At 48.4% G+C, this 21,022-nt stretch overlaps 1 protein-coding gene across 1 annotated transcript; it reads right to left on the bottom strand.

Moving 5' to 3' along the window:
* Nucleotides 1-13,686: 13,686 nt before the first annotated feature.
* Nucleotides 13,687-20,742, bottom strand: LACTBL1 (lactamase beta like 1). Its single transcript, XM_078146217.1, has 6 exons — nt 20,661-20,742; nt 18,977-19,086; nt 18,403-18,554; nt 16,798-17,036; nt 15,211-15,316; nt 13,687-14,671 (listed from the first exon to the last, which is right to left on the bottom strand). The coding sequence occupies exons 1-6, from the start codon at nt 20,707-20,709 to the stop codon at nt 13,687-13,689; spliced, it is 1,641 nt and encodes a 546-aa protein (XP_078002343.1). The 5' UTR covers nt 20,710-20,742.
* Between the last annotated feature and the right edge of the window lie 280 nt (nt 20,743-21,022).

Here is a 21,022-nt window from a genome sequence, read left to right as displayed (position 1 = left end):
GACGGAGTTCTATTCACTGTGCCACCTAGCTGCCCCCAAGTTATCTAAACCATTTTGTACCATGGAACCCTTGGGCAGTCTGGTGAAGCCTGTGGACTCCTTCTCCAGAGTATTCATAAAATTAATAATGCATAAAATTCTAAATAAGTAATGCATAAAATTTATAATGATTAATAATAGTAATAATAACTAGCATTTATATATCACTTAAAGGTTTGTGAAGCACTTTGTAGCTTGCATTTTTATATGGCACTTCATGGTTTATAAAACACTTTATAAATATTAAATATAATTATACTATAAATATATAACTATATTATAAATATCAAATTTAATTTGATCCTTGTAACAACAATGGGAGATAAGTATTATTATTATCCCCATCTTACAGGTAAGGAAACTGAGAGACTGAGGTTAAATTACTTGCCCAAGGTCACACAGCTAGGAACTGTCTGGGACAGGGTTTGAACTCAGATCTTCTTTTTTAAAACAAATTTATGGTCCCCAGGTTAAGAACCACTAGCCTGGATAATCACAGATTTAGAGTTGAAAGAGATCTTGGCGGTCATTAAGTCCAACCCTCTAATTTCACAGAAGGAAACTGAAGGCCAGAGAGGCAAAGGGCTTTTCCCAAAGTCACACAGCTGGTTAAGTGTCTGAGACCAAAATCAAACCCAGGTCTCCTCCCTCTTAAGTCTAGTGCTTTTTAGAGTATAGCGATTTAGGGAAGTCAGAGCCTACTTACTCTTATTCAATCCATCAATCAGCAAGCATTTCTTAAGTACCTACTGTAGGTCAGGTGCTTGGGATATAAAGACAAAAATGGTGAATCCCTGTCCTCAGGAATCTTACTTTAAATCACGACACAAATGTATCCCTGGTATATACAAATTAATACTAAATGATCTCAGGAGGGAGAGAGGGTGGGTAAAAGCCTCTCTAAGAAGGGGGCCCCTGGGATGTGCCTGGGAGAAAGCCTCTCCCACGCTCTGCTGTCCCAGTCTTGCAGAGCCTCCAAAAGGTCCTGAGTGCACACATAAAGGATTAGGGCCTAAGAAGTTTGGGGGCCAAAGGGAGGGGGCAGAGAGAGGGCCAGGGGGCTATGCCTAGGGAAAGAGCCCAGCCGACTTGTAGATTCTTTAGTGGGACATCAGAAGGGAGCAGTTTCCCAGGCAGAAGAAAAGAAGAGGGGCTTCCTTTTGGAAACCTGATATTGGACTTTGCCCTGGGTGTGTGCAGGGCAGAGGTTTGGGGCTTCAGAAGGGCCCTTTGACCTCGAGAGCCCACCCAGGAGGAGCCTCTGGAGACCAACTGACCACCAGGAAGACAAACAGCAACATGGCCTGATCGTTCAATGACCTTGGGAAAGATACTGGCTCACGCAGAGGAGTCTGACCAGGATGGGGAGAGGACTGGCAAGCAGATGATGCCAGAATCCATCAAAGGGAGGTGGAGGGAAAAAAGACTTCAGTGTGTGTGTGTGTGTGTGTGTGTGTGTGACAGAGACAGAGATGAAAAAGACAAAGAAATAGAGAGAGAAAGGGGGGGAGGGAGAAAGAGAAGGGGGAGAGAGGAAGGGAGTGGGGAGAAGACGGAGAGACAGAAGGGGAAGAAGAAAAGAGAGAGAAAGGGAGACAGAGACAGAGACAGACAGAAAGGGAGAGGGGGAGGAAGAGGGAAAGGGAGAGGGAGAGAGAGAGAGGGAGAGAGAGCGAGAGAGAGAGAGAGAGAGAGAGAGAGAGAGAGAGAGAGAGAGAGAGAGAGAGAGAGAGAGAGAGAGAGAGAGAGAGAGAGTCTGTTTCCTACCATTTGAAGCACCATCGTATGAAAGAGAGCTGCGGTTTCTTCTGCTTGGCCCCAGACGGCAGGGGCACTGGGTGGACATTGTAAAGATCCAGATTTCAGATCCCTGTAGGAAACTGCTTTGCAGACCTTCAAGCCCTATATAAATGTCAGTGTTTATTAGCAGTTAGAACTGGTCACATTTCTCTAGCTCTTTAAGCAATTTCCCCACAATTGTGTGAGGTAGGTAGCACAAGAATTATCAAACCCATTTTACACAGAAGGAAACTGAGGCCCAGCAGGGTGAAGTTATTTGCCTATAGTCCCATGGCTACTAACAGGAAGATTTGAACTCAGGTCTTCTGAGTCCAAGAATGAAGGGGCATCTATTTTGAAGACCATCTGCACTGTGTGTCACTGATCCTGACCTGAGACTTTTGCTTCTAAGGCTGAAGGGAGGGTCAGAAGGTCATAGATCATTACACGGTTTGGGTTTTTTTGTGGGGTTTTTTTTTAATTGAGAAGGGAAAGTAAAAAGGAAGGACAGGCAGAGGATAGAATTCCCCTTAAAAGGGGAAAGAAAAAAAGAAGTAAGAAAAGAAAAGAAGACCAACACGAATCCCAGAAAAGCACAATGGCTTTGAAAGTTACATGCTCAATTTACCATAGCTTTAAAAAGAAAACTGCACGTAATAGAGATTCACAGTTTCAAGTACAATCCTCTCCTGTTGCAAAATGTAATCAATTAATAAACATTTATTAAGCACCTACTATGTGCCATGCCTTGTGCTATGTGTACAGAAACATTTATTGTGTTGGGTGTTTGGTAAGTTCAGAATAAAGATGCTGGCTCTAAAAATAAAACTGGAAGGAAATGAAAGGCCATCTAGTCTAGAGCCTTTATTTACAGATGGGGAAACTGAGACTCAGTGACTTTCCAAAAGTCCACAGCCCCCACATTTAGGGTTAGGGCACCCGGCAGAGACAAGGAAGCAACTTACGCAAAAATGAAGCTGGCTTTCAGTGAAAAGGCCCCAAGACCCAGAGACAGTGGGTCAGGAGAGTGCCAGAGCCTGGTCAAGAAGGGGCAGAACTGACGGAACCTGAGGCCAAGCCAGAGAGGCAAGTGTGCTCCTTCCCAGATCGGGAGGGCTGCACCGTCCTCACCGGTGAAGCCGGCTGGCGGCTCCCATGTGGGAAACCCCGGAATCACAGCTGAAAGGCTCCTTGTCTCCCCTATTAGCATAGAGACTTTGATTCTTCGACTTGTATCTATCCCCAAGAGCCTAGAACTGTGCCCATAGTAGGTGCTTAATAAATTCTTTGTTGATTAGTTTATTGATCAATCTTAGAACACGGAATGTCAGAGCTAAGAGGGACCTTAGACGTGATTCATTCAAGATCCCCGTTTTACAAATGAGGAAACTGAGGCCCACAGGGGTTAAGCGATTTACCAAGGTCACCCAGCAGCAGAGTTGGGCTTCATCCTCAGGCTGCCAAGCACCAAGGGCAGCATTTGCCGCTGCCCTAACCAGTGGGATGCCCGCTTACAGCCTCACCCCAGGTGCTCCCCATAGCTGGCTCTGGGCCCCTTTGGTAAGCATCTCTTGCCCGTGGACCCTGCTCATAGCGCTCCCCGTTGAGATCCCGATTTTTAAACGCCAATGCATCCATCTGTGTCCCTGCCACAAAGCTCATTCTCACAGGCTGGTGCTTTTCCATCCCGCGGAGGCCTCGGGGTTGCCATGGTAACCCCTTCCCAGAGACCCCTGTGACCCCCCTGGCTTTGATGCCCCTGTGCCAGCATCGCCGCCCCCTCCTCTCTTCCCCAGGCCCGGCTCCCTGGGGCCCTCATCTCCACAATGCTCTCCCTGTGACCCCAGCCCACGCAATCCCCTCAGGGCTCTCGTTCCCTGGGAGACCAGCGGTCCTCCCTGCACTCCACCCAGCCACAAACTCCTTCATCCTGGGAGTCAGCAGGGCCCGAGCCTGAGCTCAGCCCCCGCCCTTCCAGTCCAAGATCGGAACCACAGAGGCAAGAAGAGGCATCATGCTAGAAGGGGCTTCGGACAAAATCTTGTCCAACCCACCACCCCCATTTGACAGAGAATGAAACCGAGGCAAGGGGAAAGGTGATTTGTCCAAGGTCACACAGCTGCTTAGTGGCAGAGCCTGGCCAGAACCCAGGTCTCCTGGCTTCCAATCCAGGCTCTTCCTTATGTTGAAACGTAAAACCAACCCGGGACAGGTTCCTCCATGGGAGTCAGATGATCTGAGTTCCAAGCCAGGCTCTCCCACTACACAGCTGTGTGACCTTGGACAAATCACTTTCCTTCTATGGTCTCCATTTTTCCTCTATAAAATGAGGCTCTTGACCAACATATATCGGGAAGGTCTCTTCCTCCTTTCAAATCCTATGGTCCTCTTTGTGAAGTAATGTCACATGAGGACCTGGAGCTTAGAAATACCAGCCTAGAATTGTAAGGAGAGCTCCTGACGTTGGAACCAGCTCATTTCATATTCTTGTTTGGCTGGGCCAAAGGATTCCTCCAGGATCCCAGCAGGATATAGTACAAAGAACTTTACAAGCAATCGAGCAACAATCATTTATGACATGCCTACTGTATGCAGGCACCATGCTAGATACTGGGCAGACATTGACAAGAGTGAAATGATCCTTGATTACGAGTGTTTGTAGTCTGTTGGAGGAGAAAGCATATGTGCATGGAAATATTTATTAAAACGGGTGCATACAAAATAAATGCAAGGGGGCAGCTGGGTGGCACAGTGGATGGAGCACCAGCCCTGGAGTCAGGAGGACCTGAGTTCAAATCCGGCCTCAGGCACATAACACTAGCTGTGTGACCCTGGGCAAGTCACTTAACCCCATTGCCTGGCCAAAAATACATAAATAAATAAACAAATAAATTCAAATTGTTTTGAAGGGGAGACTCTAGCCAGGTGTGAAAGACTTCATGTCAGAAAAGGTGCTTGAAGTAAATACAGTATTGAAGGAATCTATGAGGTGAGGAGAGAGGGCATTCCAGGTGTGGGGTAAGGTAAGGAGATGGGAAATGAAACATCATGAAAGGAACAGCCTCATTATAATGAGGCTAGGAAAGTAGGTTGGGACCAAATTGTGGTAGGCTTTCCTGTAGACTGTAAGCTCCCTGAGGGCAAGGATTGTTTTTTCATCTTTGTATACCTAGTATAATTGATTGGCTGACTCTGCACAAATACCCACCTCTCTGTGCCTCAGTTTCCTCATCTGTAGAATGGGGATAAATGGCCATAAGGGGATCTACCAAGCTTCCTTCTGATCTAGCCATCCCTGTGCACAGGGATACAGGGTTGAGATCAGGGGTTAAGCTGAGTTTGAGGAGGAGGGCCTAGAGTTAAAATTGAATTTGAGGTCAGGGTTGGGTCCAGGATTAGGGCTAGGACTTGGAAATACTAGAGGTGGAAGAGCTATGGAGATGCAGCTAGGAAATGGTCCACACTGAAAGGCTCATCCCAGCCTAGATTCCCTGAAAGTTAGGCATTTCTTGGAAGTTTTGGGGCAGCCAGGCTGCTGGATGAAGAGGAGACTGTCCACTGAAGACCTTATGCTCTTAGCCCTTGCACTTGGCCAGTCACCAGAAGAACAGCCCTGACCTCGTCCCCCATAGTTTTGCTCGGGGAACTTCTCAGTGGCCACAGACTCTGGCTGGCAACTAGGAATGTCAACAGCAGCTATTGTTACTGCAAAGGACTCTCAGGCTGGTGGGCTTCTGGACTCATAGAATCACTGAATTTTAGACACATCAAGGACCTCAGTGGCCATCTGTTGTTTTCCGTCGTGTCCGAGTCTTCATGACCCCATTTGAGATTGTCTTAGCAAAGATACTGGAGTGGTCTGCCATTTCCTTCTCCAGCACATTTTACAGTGATGAGGTAAATCACTTAACCTCCATTTCCTCAGTTTCCTCATTTGTAAAATGGGGAGCTTGAACGAATCATGTCTATTTACTGCGTCAAACAGGGAGAAGTGACTTGCCCGGGGTCATGCAGCTAGTAAGTGTCTGAGGCCAGATTTGAACTCAAGAAGATGAGTCTTGGCGATTCCAGGACCAGCACTCTATGCACTATGGCGCCACCTAGCTGCCCATCTAGTCCAAACCATACCTGGAAGGGAATCCTCACTGTAATATCCCTGACAACACGGTTATCCAGTCTCCACTTGAGGATGTTCAAGCATGTGGACCTCGCCACCTCCTCGGAACAAAGCTAATCCCTCTTGCCTAAGATAGGCTGGCACCCACCCCCACCAGTCCCCAGGCTTGTCACTACTCATGTGGCATGGACTCAAAGTCCTTCACCACCCTGGTCTCCCTCCTCTGGACATTCTCTGGCATATCAAGGTCCTTCAGAGAAGGTGTGACCAGGATGAGCTTTCCTTCAGCCCCTTCTCGTGTGGCCATTCTCACATTTGCTATCCTGGTGGTCAGTCTTTCTCTCGATGGTCTTTAGGTTATCAACCTCCTTTTAAAACTGTGGTGCCATGGGGAAGCTAGGTGGCACAGTGGATAGGGTACCAGCCCTAAAGTAAGGAGGACCTGAGTTCAAATCTGGCCTCAGACCAAACACTTGACACTTACTAGCTGTGTGACCCTGGGCAAGTCACTTAACCCCAATAGCCTAAAAAAAAAAAAAAGCCTAAAACTGTGGTGCCCCAAACCAAACCTAATACTCAAGATGTAGCCTACTTAGAGGAGGAAGACTCTTAGCTCCTTACTCTTGGAAGCTAAGCCTCTCCATGCAGCCCCAGATGACATCATGAGCTTCCTCTGACAATAATAAATACACCGTTGACTCATACGGCATCTGTAGTTAACCAAGATCCCCAGGTCTTTTTCAGACAAACCACTGTCTAACCACACTTGTCCCCATTCTGTACTTACAAAGTTGATTTTTTGAACCCAAGTTCAGAAGTTTTCATATATCTCTATGAAATTTCACATTCATTCATCACAATGTTGGAGCCTGTCAAGATCAAGGGTGTGCTGGAACAAGCTTAAACCGGCTCTCAAGAGCTGATTGTTAAATTTTCAGTGTGAGCATTTACACCTCAAAAATGGGCAAATACTCCAAATCAGGGCTTGATTTATCATTATGTTGATTGCCTAGACTTAAGGAGGCGATGGAGAAAATGTTAATAATTCAACATTGAAAATCAAGTAGTGCATATATTCTCTTTTTCAGAGAGCTGATTGTTAAACATTTACCAATATACCCTGGTCAAGCTCTTTTCACACTGTGACTTCCAGTGTATTAACTCCTGGAATGTGAAGTGGTCAGGGCACAGAATAAACACAGGATCAGGAATTGCAAATACACAGAAGAGTTATGAAGTCCAAAATGGTCCAGCTCAGGAGACACGTTTTCCCTAATGTAGCAATCATTCAAATTTATGATCAACAAGCACTCATTTAGTGCCTACTGTGTGCCTGGCATTTCACTAAGCTATTTGTAGAATGAAAATGCTGACACTTACATAGGATTTTAAGGGGTTTTTTTCTATATTGTAGCTCATCTGATCTTCACAACGACCATGTGAGCAGGTGCCATTATTATCCATGATTTACAGATGGCGACATGACTGAGAACTGAAGTGACTTGTCCAAGATCACACAGTTCATAAGAATCTGAGCTAGGCTTTGAAGCCAATGTCTCCTGGCCCCAAGGCTACTTGAATGAGCTGTCTGAAGAGGTGGTGAGCTCCCTGCCATGGAAGGTCTGCAAGCAGACATTCCCTCACTGCTTGTTGGGTTTCTTATAGTAGGGATTCTTTTCCCATATGGGTTGGACTAGCTGACTGCTGAGCTCCTTTCCAGCTCTCAAACTCTGTGATTCCATGTTACTGCTCCCTCTCCAGACCCACGCCATACCCATTGGTTCCTATGGTCCAATGATGGGTCTGCCCTCTAAGGACAGGCAGAACAAATCTAATCTCTCTTAGTTGAAAGGGCTCTGGATGTGGAGTCAGGAGACCTGAGTTCAAGTCCTGGCTTTGCCAAATACCGAAACCAAGTCGATTTCCTTCTCTGGGACTCAGTTTCCTCATCTGCAAAATGGGATGATTACTCCTTTTAAAAACTATGTGAATGCTAGCTAGTGGTAACCCTCCCACCCCTTAGCTCACAGGACTCTTGTGAGGACAAAGCTTCACACGCTGTAAAGCATCACAGTCCTTCCCTGGATGCCTTCAGGGTGGGGCCTTTCTCCACTGACAGCTGAGGTTCTTTGCCTGGCCTTTGTATAAGGGGAGCAGCAAAGGGTTGTATTAGACAAAGGGCTGGACTTTCATTTGAAAAGATCCGGGCCCATTTCTAACACCTGTTAACTGTCTGACTATAGTATCTTGATATCCCCCACGGACTCAGTTTTCCCATCTGTAGAATGGGAATAATAATGTCTGCGGTTTCTTCCACCACCCCCCCCCCCCCCGCTTACAGGGCTCTGATGAAGTTAAGGTGAGATAATGTTTGGATGACATTATAACAGCTTTAAACCACACCAAGACTTTTGGGACATATCGTATACATGTGAGTCGTTACTGCATCTTTTCTGTAAATCACAGAATCATAGATATAGAAGGGGCCTCAGAGGGCACCCAATCCATCCAACTTCCTCATTTTGAAGATGAGGAAACCAAGGGCCAGAGAGGCTGACTGCCCATACCCACCCAGGGTAAAGGATTCACCAAATGCTCTGGCGACCCTCCTGGGCTGCTTTTCAATATTCTGTGGCCCCCAGCTCAGACAGACCTTATCCATCTGCCATGCCTTCATCTCGGCACAAAGCAGGCCCACCAGGGCTATTCAGCCCATTCCACCTGAGACCCACCTCTGCCCAGCCCAGCACCTCTTCTCGAGAAATCGCTTCTTTCTCCCACTGGTCCAAGTCGGAGTTCTAAGTGGGCCAGACTACCCAAGGGGCACTCTCATTGGCTCACCAGATCCTGCTTCAATGCCCACCTCAGGCAGAGTTCAGATTCTCCCCCAGCCTGATCCCACGATTTCTCTAGGACTCCATCCCTTCTAAGCCCATCCTCTTCTCCTCTCTCCCGCCCTGTTTCACACTGCTCTCTCATCCCCCAGGGCAGGGAACTCCCCCTCCTCCCCACCATCCTGCTTTGTCTTTCCAATGAGAAAGGCACGGCCTTTCAAATGATCCACTCGAAGAGAGGGAAAAGATTATTATTATTATTATTATTATTATTATTATTATTATTAGTCAACTATTACTTATAGTTAGGGCTGCTAGGTGGTGCCTTGGTGCACAGAGTGCCAGGTCTGGAGTCAGGACGATCTGAGTTTAAATTTGTCCTGTGACCCCAAGCAAGTCACTTAACCCTGTTTACCTCAGTTTCCTCATCTGTAAAATGAGCTGAAGAAGGAAATAGCGAACTTACTACCTATGTGACCCCGAGCAAGTCACTTAACCCTGTTTACCTCAGTTTCCTCATCAGTAAAATGAGCTGGAGAAGAAACTAGCACACCACTGCAGCATCTTTGCCAAGAAAACCCCAAATGGGGTCATGAAGAGCTGGACATGACTGGACAACAACAGTGGAATTTTAAACCAGCTCTTCCAGATTCCAAATCTATCTTACTGCCCACCATGGTAGGTCACCTAGTCCAACCTCGATGTGAGCTGGGATCCCTCTGTAGCATCACTAAATGGTTTTCCTTCTGGGCTGCTTGAATATGTCCAATGATGGGGAGCTCACTATCTCGTGTAGTGAGCTCCCCATTTGACTTTTGGATGACTTTCATTGTTAGGAAGTTTTTCCTTATATAAAACTGAAATCTGCCACTCTCTGCATTGCTCCTAGTTCAATCCCCTTCCCACTCCAAATCCTTTTTTATTTTATTTATTTATTTATTTATTTATTTTTAGGCAATTGGGGTTAAGTGACTTGCCCAGGGTCACACAGCTAGTAAGTGTCAAGTGTTTGGTCTGAAGCCAGATTTGAACTCAGGTCCTCCTGACTTCAGGGCTAGTATTCTGTCCACTGCGCCACCTGGCTGCCCCCCTCCAAATCCTTTTGATGTAGGATCTTGCTAACTGTGTGGCATTGGCCAAGTTATTTCTTCCTCTGGGCCTCATCTGTCTGATGAAAGAGGTGGGACCAGACTGCCGATTTAATGCTGGAAGGGCCATCACAGTGCATTTAGTTCACCCTCTTAGTTTTATATTTAGGGAAACTGAGTCTCAGAGAGGCTGAGTGATTGCCCAAGGTCACACGGCTTGGGACAGAGCCCAGATTTGAGCCTAGGTCCAGCCCTGTCTCCCTAGAACCATGCTGCCTTCCCAAGGATCCCTCCGGCCTTCACCAGCTCTAGCTCCCATTCACTCGTTCCTTCCGACTCAGAATTGATCCCAGCCCAGGCCTCAGAGGGGAGGGTTTCTTGGGCCAGCCCCATCCTGAGGCTCCTCTGACTCCCTGACTTTTCTCCCTCTCCCTCTCCCCTCCCTTCCCCCCACACTTGAGCTGGGGTGCTCTAGGACCCAGCCCCCCTCCCAGGCTCAGCTGCCAGTGCCCCATTCCCCCCAGAGCTGGAGCCCAGGGGAGCAGGACAGGAAGACTTCAAAGGGGGCCCTGCTGCCTCCCCTGTCCTCCTGCGCCTCATTACTGAGATACCCGAGGCAGCAGCCAGAGCCCCTTTGAAGTCTGCTCACTGCCCAGCCTCCTCTCTCCCCCTCATCTTGGACTCACACACGGATGGCCCCACGCACACTCTCTCGTACACACATCCACCCTCGTGCACAAATCCAGACATACAGGCACTCACACATAAACACGGACATTTCATGCCCATCCACACGCGTAAACAAACATATACCCACATATGCTAATCTACAATCAGGAGGCTTTTCACTCCTGCCCCCAGGGATCTGGGCCTTTTCCCGGGCTGCTCCCCCTCCCCACTTCCCTGGCTTCTTTCAAGCCTCCACTCAAATCTCACCTTCTGCAGGAGGCCTTCCGGGACCCCCACCCACCACTGGTCCCTTTCTCTGAGCTCACCTCCAATTTACCCTGCCTGTATCTTCTACATAAATACTCTTGTCCTCCCCATTAGACTCTGAGCCTCTGGGAAGCAAGGACTGTCTTTTGCCTTTCTTTGTATCTTTAACACTTAGAACAGTTTCTGGCACACAGTAGGTGCATGATAAATGCTTGTTAACTGTCTAACAAGATATATAAAAAATAGTCCTAGCTTGCAATATTCAGTTCCACCCGAATCCACTAGAAATGGATTTTTTAAAACAAGAGTTATTCAAACATGCTCATAATGTATACATCATACAATTTACACCCTTACATATATACAAACTCACACATATCTCATATACATGTATTTATACACACACACATATAATACATATCACAGACTCTTGCACAAATATACCCATAGAAACACACACACACACACACACACACACACACACACACACACACACACACACACTCCCCAGCAAGGGGAAGGGGCTCTGTTATCATTTTCGTTGGTCCTGCCTTCTCAAACAGGGCCAATGACATCATGGGGCGAAGTCTTGACTTGAGAGTGAACTGGATTTAAGTGAGGCAGCCTCACTCCCTCCTCCAGAGTCATGTAAGACAAGAATGCAGATGTCCAGTGACGGCCCAGTGGAAGAGCTCTGTCATTTAGGCCAATAACACCTAGGAGAGCCAGACAGAGAGGAAGAAACCTTCAAAGGGAAATGGGGAGCATGGGTACAGAAGAGGGTTAGTGGGGCCTTAGAGCCATCTAGAGAGAGCACTAAGACCTTCAGACCGTCCTCAGGGGTCTCCAGGAGTCCCAGGTACATGCTGGCTGAGCCATGTGACCCACAGGGCCTGGCTTCCCTGCCCAGAGGGGCTGGGCCTGGCTGGAGAGACCCAGGGCATGGAGCAGTTTTGAGAATGATGGGTGGGACCTGACGGCTGGAGGAGCCCCTTGGCCCCTGCCTCAGTTTGAGGACACCAAGTGACTGTGGTTGACACTAGTTTTCACATCCCCCCCCGAAGAAAACTGTGGAGTAACCCCAGCTCCCAACCCTGTGCTGTGCAGAGATAGGGCACCCTTCTCAGTACTCAGTGGGGGAATGAGCAGTTATTGCTTTGGATGAGCTCATGGGCTGATCCAAGTACAGGTATTAACAAACTGATATCTTTGATGATGACCTAGAATCCTCAGGTAGGAGCCATTCAGCTTGGCCTGGGGCAGAAAAAAAGAGTTTCCCAGACACTTCCCAAGTGTTCCAGCAAAAACAGGATCAGGTGGAGTTAAGACACCTGGTCCTTTCCAGTTCCTCTACTTACTTGTATGATCTTGGAAAAATCACCTCCCTTCTCCAGGCCCCAGTTTTCTTCTCTGTAAAATGGGGATAATAAAACCTATTCCTCCTCTTTCGTGGGATTATTAGCCTCTTGTGAACACTGAAGCACTATAAAAATGTGAGCACTTATTAACCCAAGCAAAGAGACAGAAAAAGCCTGATTATTTCCCATCCCATGTGACCTAAAGGAAGCCAAGTGGCACTCAGGGCTTGGAGTCAGGAAGACTGATCTTCCTGAGTTCAAATCCAGCCTCAGACACAACTAGCTGTGTGCCCCTAGGCAGGTCACTTTGCCCTGTTTGCCTCAGTTTCCCCATCTGTAAAATAATCTGAAGAAGGAAATGGCAAACCACTCCAATATCTTTTACAGCTTTTCTATTCTTTCCAAAGTTCAAGTTCTAAGTCCCTTCTGACTGGCTAACAGTGCCCTCGCAGGAAGTAGCCTTAATGACATAAATTCACACTAATGTGTAAAGGACTGATTTTGCAGCCTTTCATGAGAGAGGGCCAGTTTAGATAGGAAACAGGGAAGAGAGCACTGTGCTCCTGACATAGGGAGAGGGAAGCAAGGGAGGGGAGGGGGAAAAACTGAATAAGCCAAAGCTTCCTGGCACATAGTAGGTGCTTATCAAATGTTTATTGACTGACTTTCTGTGCAGCCGCTTCCCAGATCTGATGAAAGAATATATAGGATTCTGGAAAGGACTTGGTGAATAAGGTCTAGCTGCTGCATGTTACATGGAACCAACACTTGGAGGGCAGGGGTAAGGCGATGGCCCAGAGGCAAGGACATGTTAAAAATGAATAGAGGGGGTTTCAAAAGGCTTAGCGTTATTTTAAGCTGCACTATTAACTTTTGGGAGACTTTGTAGCGCGAGAGCACTTGCTCCATGGAACAATGCTGCCACCTGGTGGTCAGATCTGGTAATGACCTTGCCATGGCCCCAGGAGGATGGGGGTGGAGGTAGTGGGCAGGGCAGGACATCCATAGAGCAGGCTTTCAGAATCATAGACCATTAGGAGAAGGATTGTCAGAACACAGAAAGTGCCAGTTGGAAGGAAGCGCTGGTCAAATGGGACAGTAGAAAGGGAACTTAGTTTGGGAGTCAGAGCTATTTCTGTTACTCCTTGTGTAATATTGGGCAAATCATTGAATCACCCTGGGCCTCGGTTTCCACAACTGTAAAATGGAGACTACATGCTGTCTAAGATCCCCTTCCTGCTCTAAATCTATAATCTGAGAGCACAGAACGTTAGAGCTAAGAGAAATCTTGGGAAGCATCTAGTCTGCGGGCCTTACTTTATAGAAAAGGAAACTGAGACCCAGAGAGGGTACAGAATTTGTCCAAAGTCACACAGCCGGTTAGTGTCGCAGCTGGCATTCAAACCCAGGCCTCTACATGCTCTTGTCACCATTCCATATTGCCAAACCTCAAGCCTTCCCTCCCAATTCTGACATCCCATGGTTCTGTCCCAGCAGCTGAGACCAAGGAAGTAAGAGGTGAGGACAGGCTGAGCTCAAACTGAAGTATGGAAGACAGGTTTCTGAGCCATCCGAAGGACTTTGTACGTGTTCAAGCCAGGAACATCAAAGCCTGGTGAGAGCCCCCTCTGGTCAAAGGGATAAAAGTTGAGGAGCTGGCCATGCTGAGTCTCCAAGGGAAGCCAGGCTGCCCCCAGGGGCAGGACACAGGGGAACTCTTTGTCCACAACCACCTGGAAGACCCGGCCCTGCAGGTGATGCAGCTTCAGGGTCTGGAACTTGGCTGGGATCAGCTTCTCCACTTGGGGTCCAAACTGCCGCATGCAAAGGACCCCTGAGGGCCCTAGGAGGATCTCATAGAAGGTAAGGTTGGCATAGGTGTAGAAGCCCAAGTAAGGGCCAGGGGTAGGCGGTGGTGCCAGGCTCCCCTCAACTTCCCGGAAGGCTATCTCCATGGCGGGGATGAGGATATCATACACTTGGGTCACCAGGTCCAGCCCAGGCGGACGGGGCCCAGCCATGAGCACAATGAAGCTGAGCTTCAGCTGAGGGACCAGGGAAAAGGTAGCCGCGTAGCCATCCAGGTCCCCGTCCTTCCGGACAATGCTATATCCCCGCTGGGCGTGGAATTCCCATGGTGTGCCTGTCTGGTTGGCAAAGTAGGTCCCAGGACAGGTGAGGAGAGGAGTCAGCATGGTCTTAAGCGTATCTGGTGCCAAGACACCCTGGGGGGCACTTCCAAGGAGCACCATTGCCAGCTTGGCCAAGTCAGCAGGTGTGGAATACATCTGACCAGAGGGGCGGTACCAGCCAAGGTCATAGAGTGGGGCTGGATGCCCACTGCCATAGAAGCCTGAAGCCATCCGGGCCTGCACCCAGGGCACAAGGTCAAAGCCTGTGTCCTCCATCCCCAGCCGATCCAGGATATTCTCAGACACCCACTGCTGGTAGTCCCCGTTGTTGGTGTGCCTGGCCAACACGTGGGCCAGCAGGGAGAAGGCCAGAGTGCTGTAATGACACCTGGAATAAGAGCAGAGACCTGCAATGTGGGCGCACAGGTCCAGATCCCTGGATGTGGCCCAGCTAGGGGACATCCTCACTCTGGAATCTCAGCCTTCTCCTCTGTAAAATGAGGGGCCTGGACTAGGTGGTCTCTTAGAGCCCAACCACTTCTGACATTCTCTTTTCTAGAGTCTCCCCCAGTTCTGACATTCTGTGTCCTAAAGGCCCTCCCAGTTCTGACATCCTGTGTTCTAAGGGTCTTCCCAGCTCTGACATGCTGTGTTCTAAGGGCCCTCCCAGCTCTGACATCCTGTGTCCTAAGGGCCCTCCCAGCTCTGACATCCTGTGTCCTAAGGGCCCTCCCAGCTCTGACATCCTGTGTTCTAAGGGCCCTCCCAGCTCTGACATCCTGTGTCCTAAGAGCTCTCCTCATTCTAACATTCAACGCTTTTCTCAAACAGAATTCCTCCAGGGGCCTGAGAAGGGCCCCAGCAGGCTCCCTGGCCCTGCTGGGAACAGCCTTCTCTCAGTGCAGGAACCTGAAGAGCTTCCCCAACCTGGTTCCAGGGTCAGCCACCAGGACGTCATCCTTCAGGAGAGCCAGGGCATCCTCTGTGCTTCCCCGCCACAGCAGGGTGGTTGAGCGGAGTCTCCTGGGTAGCCCTGCAAGAAAGGGAGGGAAGAGACAGCACCTGACCCAGTAGGGCGTGGTTGGAGTAGGGAAGGCTAAACGTCTTGTAGAGGGAGGATCAAAGGGCTGAGAGTTAGGAAAACTAGTCCCCAGTCCCATTCCCTTTTAGGAGTGCAGGGGGCGGGGGTTGGGGTGTTGCTAGGTGGCACAGCGAATAGAGCTCTGGCCTTGGAATCAGGAGGACCTGAGTTCAAATCCAGCCTCAGACACTTAACACTTACTAGCTGTGTGACCCTGGGCAAGTCACTTAACCCCAATTGCCTAAGCAAAAAAAAAAAAAAGGAGGAGCTCCAGGGAACTCGTCAGCAAGAATGTATATAAAGATGTGGGAAATAGAACATGGCCCATAAACAGATGTGTGGTTGAGTCATTTCAGTCGTGTCTGACTCTTCGTGATCCCATTTGGGGTTTTCTTGACAAAGATACTGGAGTAGTTTGACATTTCCTTCTCCAGTTTGTTTTACAGATGAGGAAACTGAGGCAAACAGGGTTAAATGACTTGCCCAGGGTCACATCGCTAGTAAGTGTCTGAGGCCGGATTTGAACTCAGGTCTTCCCAACTCCAGGCCTGGTGCTCTATCCACTGTAGCACCCAGCTGCCCCTACACACAGATGTAGAAAGCTATTATGAATTGAGAGCCTCACTCTTGAGCTACAAGGGGCCTCAGAGGTCATCTTACAGACAAAAGACTGAGCCCCAAAGAGACCAGTGCCGTGCCAAGGGTCACATAGAGAGTAGAGCAGAGGCAAAATTCGAACCCAGGTCCAAACCTGAACTCTCTCTCCACTGTACCATGTTTCATGGAGAAGATGGTATTGGGAGGAGCCTAAAAAAAGATAAGTAGGATTTCAAAAGGGAGAGATTAGGAGGAGGGGAAGAAGTAGTGAAGAGTGCACACTGGGTACAAAGAACAGCATGAACAAAAATATGAGTGTGGGTTCTCAGGACTGAATTTTCTGTATCAGATTCCCAGTTTACTTTATTTATGCTTTCTATCTATGACAGATTCTTACTGATGACCCCAACCACCTGTATTTATCAGCTTTGTATTTTTCAAAGCACTTTCTTATCCATTAATCACTTCATTTGATCCTCCCAATAACTCTATGAGGTAGGGGAATGAGGGAATAAGCATTTATTAATCACCTATTATTACTAAGTGCTCTACAAATATTACCTCACAGCATGCTAGGAGGTAGGTGCTATTATTATCCCCATTTTACAGTTGGGGAAACTGAGGCAGGCAGCAGGTAAGTGACTTGACCAGGGTCACACAACCGTAAGTGTCTGAGGCTGGATCTGACCTAAGGCCTTCATGACTTCAGGCATGGTGTTCCAACCACTGAGCCACCTAGCTGCCTAGCTTCATTTTTATTAAAATACTGTCTCTCCATCACCCTACTGGGTTTCCACAACCATCTCCGAGTTTATAGGTGCAGGGGATCTTCTCACCTGAAAGCTGACTCGCCATTCTTCGGAGCGTTACTGTCGTAGGTTTGAGGGGTGGGGCCCCCTTCTCCAGCCCATCCATCAGGCTTTCCCAGACGGGGCGCGGCCCTGCTCCAAGTGGGTTTTTGATCCTGAAGCCTTGGGCATAACGCTCAAGGGGGTCATCCAGGGACACTACTATGCCTTCCTCCCACAGACGGTACAGCATGAGCGTGGGGAAGATCTTGGAGATGCTGGCAATCCTGTCCAAGGGGCAGCAGCATTATTCCCCACGGCCCCGCCTCCCATCCTACCCACCAGGGGCCTAGAGGACACCAGGGCTGGGCTTGAAAGCACTGGAGGATCCACTTGAGAAAACTAAGGATGTTTGATCTGGCAAGGAGGACACTGGGAGCGAGGGCAGAGAAGTAATGAATTCTGTGTTCAAGTATTTGAGGAGCTGGCATGGGTTCAAGGGATTACTATTCTTCTTCTGGTCCAGAGAGTAGAACCAGGAGAAGTGGGTGAATGTTACAGGGTAACAAATTACAGGTGTATGTGAGAAAGAATTTTCTAACTATGTAAACTCTTTAGTAGTTGAATGGGCTGCTTTATAAGATAGAGTCACTGGTGTAGGACAGATTATGGAACCAAGGTGATCTCTAGGTGCCCTCCCAGCCCTGACATCCCATGTTCTAAGGGCTCTTCCGGCTCTGACAGCCTGTGTTCTAAGGGCCACTCCCAGATGTGACATTCTGGGTTCTAAGGTCCATTTCACCTCTGGTATTTTATGTCCTGGGTCTCTTCCAGCTTTAAGGTTCTATGTTCTAAGGACCCTTCCAGTTCATGCATTGTATGTTCTAAAGTCACTTTCATCTCCAAGATTCTATGTTCTAAGGTATCTTCCAGTTCTAGCTTTCTTTATTCTTGAACTATGTTGTAATCTCAGTTTCCTCCCTGGTGTTTTGTGTCTATGACTTGATAGTGACTCTGAAAGTTATCAGATTATTGCAGTACTTAGGAATAAGACAAACAGGAGAATTAGGGTTCTCTGATTCTAGAGAAGGGGAAGATCCTAACTGCTGTCAGATCTCTGAAGGTCTGCTATACAGAGAACTGGTGTTCTTTCCACTATATCACATGCTTCCCAGGTACAGGCTAAAATGACAAGATTAGTGATTCAAGCTAAACCTCAGGTGCCGACGGGAAGAACATTGGATTGGGAGCCAGAGGACCCAGGTTCAAATCCTGACTCTGCCACTTAGTATAATCTTAGAAAAGTTACTTAACCTCTCTGGGCCTCAGTGTCCTCATCTGTAAAGTGCTGAAGGTGACTCAGATGCCCTTCTAGCCCTGGATCTACAACCCCAAGTTATGTCTCTTATTCAGGCCTCAGTTTCCTCATCTGTAAAATGAGAAGATTGGACCAGCTGGTCTCTAAGGTGAGTTTTAACTCTCAATGCTCTTACAGTAGGGAAGGGGGGCCTGCAGCCCATCTTGTTTCAGAAGTTTGTGGCCAAGACTCAAGGCCTGCTGCTAACATTCCCTTCTTTCCCTGCCAGCTTCCCCGTTTCCTACCCCCTACTCTCCCACACACTCAGTGCAAGGCCTCAAATCTGTCACGCTCACCGGTAGATGGTATATTCGCTGGGGGGCCCTGAGGCCCTGTCTGAGCCATTCCTCCTGCCAAAGTTCCCAGTCCACAGCACAGTGTCATTGTAAATCACCACAGCAGACATGGCCTTGAGGCCCGAGGCAGTTTGCCGCAGAATTTTGTCCACCTTGTGGGGAGCAGAGAGGCAGCCTTGGAGGAGCTGAATTCCCGTAGGCCGTGGCCTGACCCACCACACAGTCCTCCGTCTTCAGAACACTCTCTTCCACATGGGGCCCCTCCACCCTCAGCTCCAGCTTCCCCCACACTGCACATACCGTTCCCCTGAATTTCTTGACCAAACCACTGTTTCCCTGTCTCCACACTGAACTCCCTCCCCATCTTCCAGAAGTGAAACCCCTCTGACCTAACAGAATCCCCCTTTGTAAAAAAGAAGTAGTAGAGATTGGCCGTGTCTGCCAATGTACGCCTCATCCCGTACCCGTAGTCCCCCACTTCTCTAGCATGCTTGATCATCTGGGTTCTGACATGTTTCAGTCCTATCTGTTTTTGTGGTCACTGTATACGTTGTTCCCCCTGGCTTACACGGACCTTCTCCAGGGCCTCCTTCAACACAGGGAGGGGATGCTCTAGGGGCACGGGTTCTGGATAACGGGGACACATCCTCACAGTTTCTGAGGTCACTTCCATGACAGAGGCACCTACAGAGAAGAATAACAAATATGGCACCAAACAGTTCCCAAAGGATTTTCTTCCCAGCAACACTCCAAGGTAGTTGGTGTGAGTGCTGTTATCCCCATTTTACAGAAGAAAAAACTGAGTCCCAGGGTGACTGGCTCCAAGGCACATAGCTAGTAAAAAGCAGAGGCAAGGACATATAGGCCTCCTGATTCCCAGTATCAGGCCTTTCTAAAATACCTCCCTGCCTAGACAATGAATGAGGTCATTCACTGGGAGGGCCAGAGGGCCCGCCAGTCAGTCAGCAAACATCTATCAAGGCACTTGCTGTGTGCCAAGCACTGTGCTGAGCACTAGAGATACAAAGAAGTCCCTAGGGCTACTGGTGAGAGCAATGGAATTGGAATCAGCAGCCAGGCTTCCAATCCCAGCTCCCCCCATTGGGGTTCCTTAAGTATAGGATTAATCTTTCATTTTTGTCTTCATTATCTCCAGCTCTTAGCACATAAATAAAAGTTGGTTGATGGATTAACTGAGTGATTTTGGCCAAGTCTGAACCTCAGTTTTCTCATCTGTAAAATGGGACAAATGATACTTGTACAACCTTCCTGCCTCCCAGTGGGGTTGTGAGAATAGCCCTTTGTAAGTTGCAGAGAGATATAGTTATTATTGCCGACTACCTGCCTTGGCATTAATGGGAACTGAATGATTATGATAATACCATTTAGATAGCCCTTAAGGAAAGGGGCTGGGTCCAGGATCTCATTGGTAGAGTGAACCCCCTGGTGACTTCTCTATCAATGCACATGTGTATGAGCTTTAGATTTGCGGGAGGGGATATCAGGTGTGAAAGTCACTACCTACCTATTGCTTCCTGTGTCAATAGGAGCAGTGGATTGGGTGAGAGAAAGTAGGGGATTCCTTTAAGAGCCATAATCTGAATGTGTAACTAGAATGGTGCCACTGGGGCTTTGGCCTGAGGTGCTGAAATTCAAGGGACATTAACAACAAATGCAGTCACCTAAGGGTGTAGAAACAACTCTATTTGGTATATACCCAGCAGGAATAATTGGTTAAAATAGGAAGCTACCAGGTAGAATGTTCCCTCTTCCCTACACCCCCATCAGCAGCCAATCACAGAATTCTCAGTAAGCTCCTCCCCAGTCCAATCCCTCCCCACCAGTGGCCTTCCAGCAGTGGCCCCCTTGGACCCAAAGGTCTCTGCTGCAACTGCATCACTCCCCACTCCCCCGAGTGAAATGAAGGTTCATTTTGTGCCATGTGCCCAAAGTACAAAAATTGCTAATAATGCGTTGGGGAACATGGGATAATAGAGATTTCTATCTGGACTGAATCTCTGAGATCCTTTGGTCCAAATTCCTCAATTTACAGATCAGGAAACTGAGGTCCAGAGAGCAACTTGCCCAAGTTCATATAACAAATACCTGAGTCAGAATTTGAACTCAGTACCTGTGACTCAAATCCAGGACTGTTTCCACTCCACTCTCTGCAAGTGGAGGGGTGGGGAGGTGGGAATAGGTGCTCCTAGAACTCTAAGGTGTGACAAAAGAATGGACAGGCAGATTCCCACACTCACCGAGCCCTGCCTTCCGGAGGTGGTACTGCCACAGAAAGCAGCCGATCATAGCCACCGACAGGAGGAAGAAGAAGCCGGCCAGTGCTGGAGCACACCTTCCCTTCACCTTGGGCAGTGTCAGCCCTGGACAGATCTACAGCACATACACACATGTGCACACACAAAATACAGCTGGTAGAATTCCAAGAAAGGAAAAATGAGACACCCAGGGGAGTGAATGGGACACTCTCAGAGGCCATCAGGTCCAAACCTTTGTTTTACAGATGGAGAAACTGAGGCACAGAGAGGACATCTAACTTATCAAGGTCACACAGCAAGGCAATGGTGGAGAGGACAAGGAGCTAGCTCTCCTGAGGCACTTG

Source organism: Phascolarctos cinereus, unplaced genomic scaffold (genome assembly GCF_003287225.1).
Source record: "Phascolarctos cinereus isolate Bilbo 61053 unplaced genomic scaffold, phaCin_HiC Scaffold_726;HRSCAF=1367, whole genome shotgun sequence".
Taxonomy (NCBI): domain Eukaryota; kingdom Metazoa; phylum Chordata; class Mammalia; order Diprotodontia; family Phascolarctidae; genus Phascolarctos; species Phascolarctos cinereus.
The sequence above is the reverse complement of the archived record's forward strand: the minus strand, read 5'-3'. Positions and strand labels throughout refer to the sequence as shown.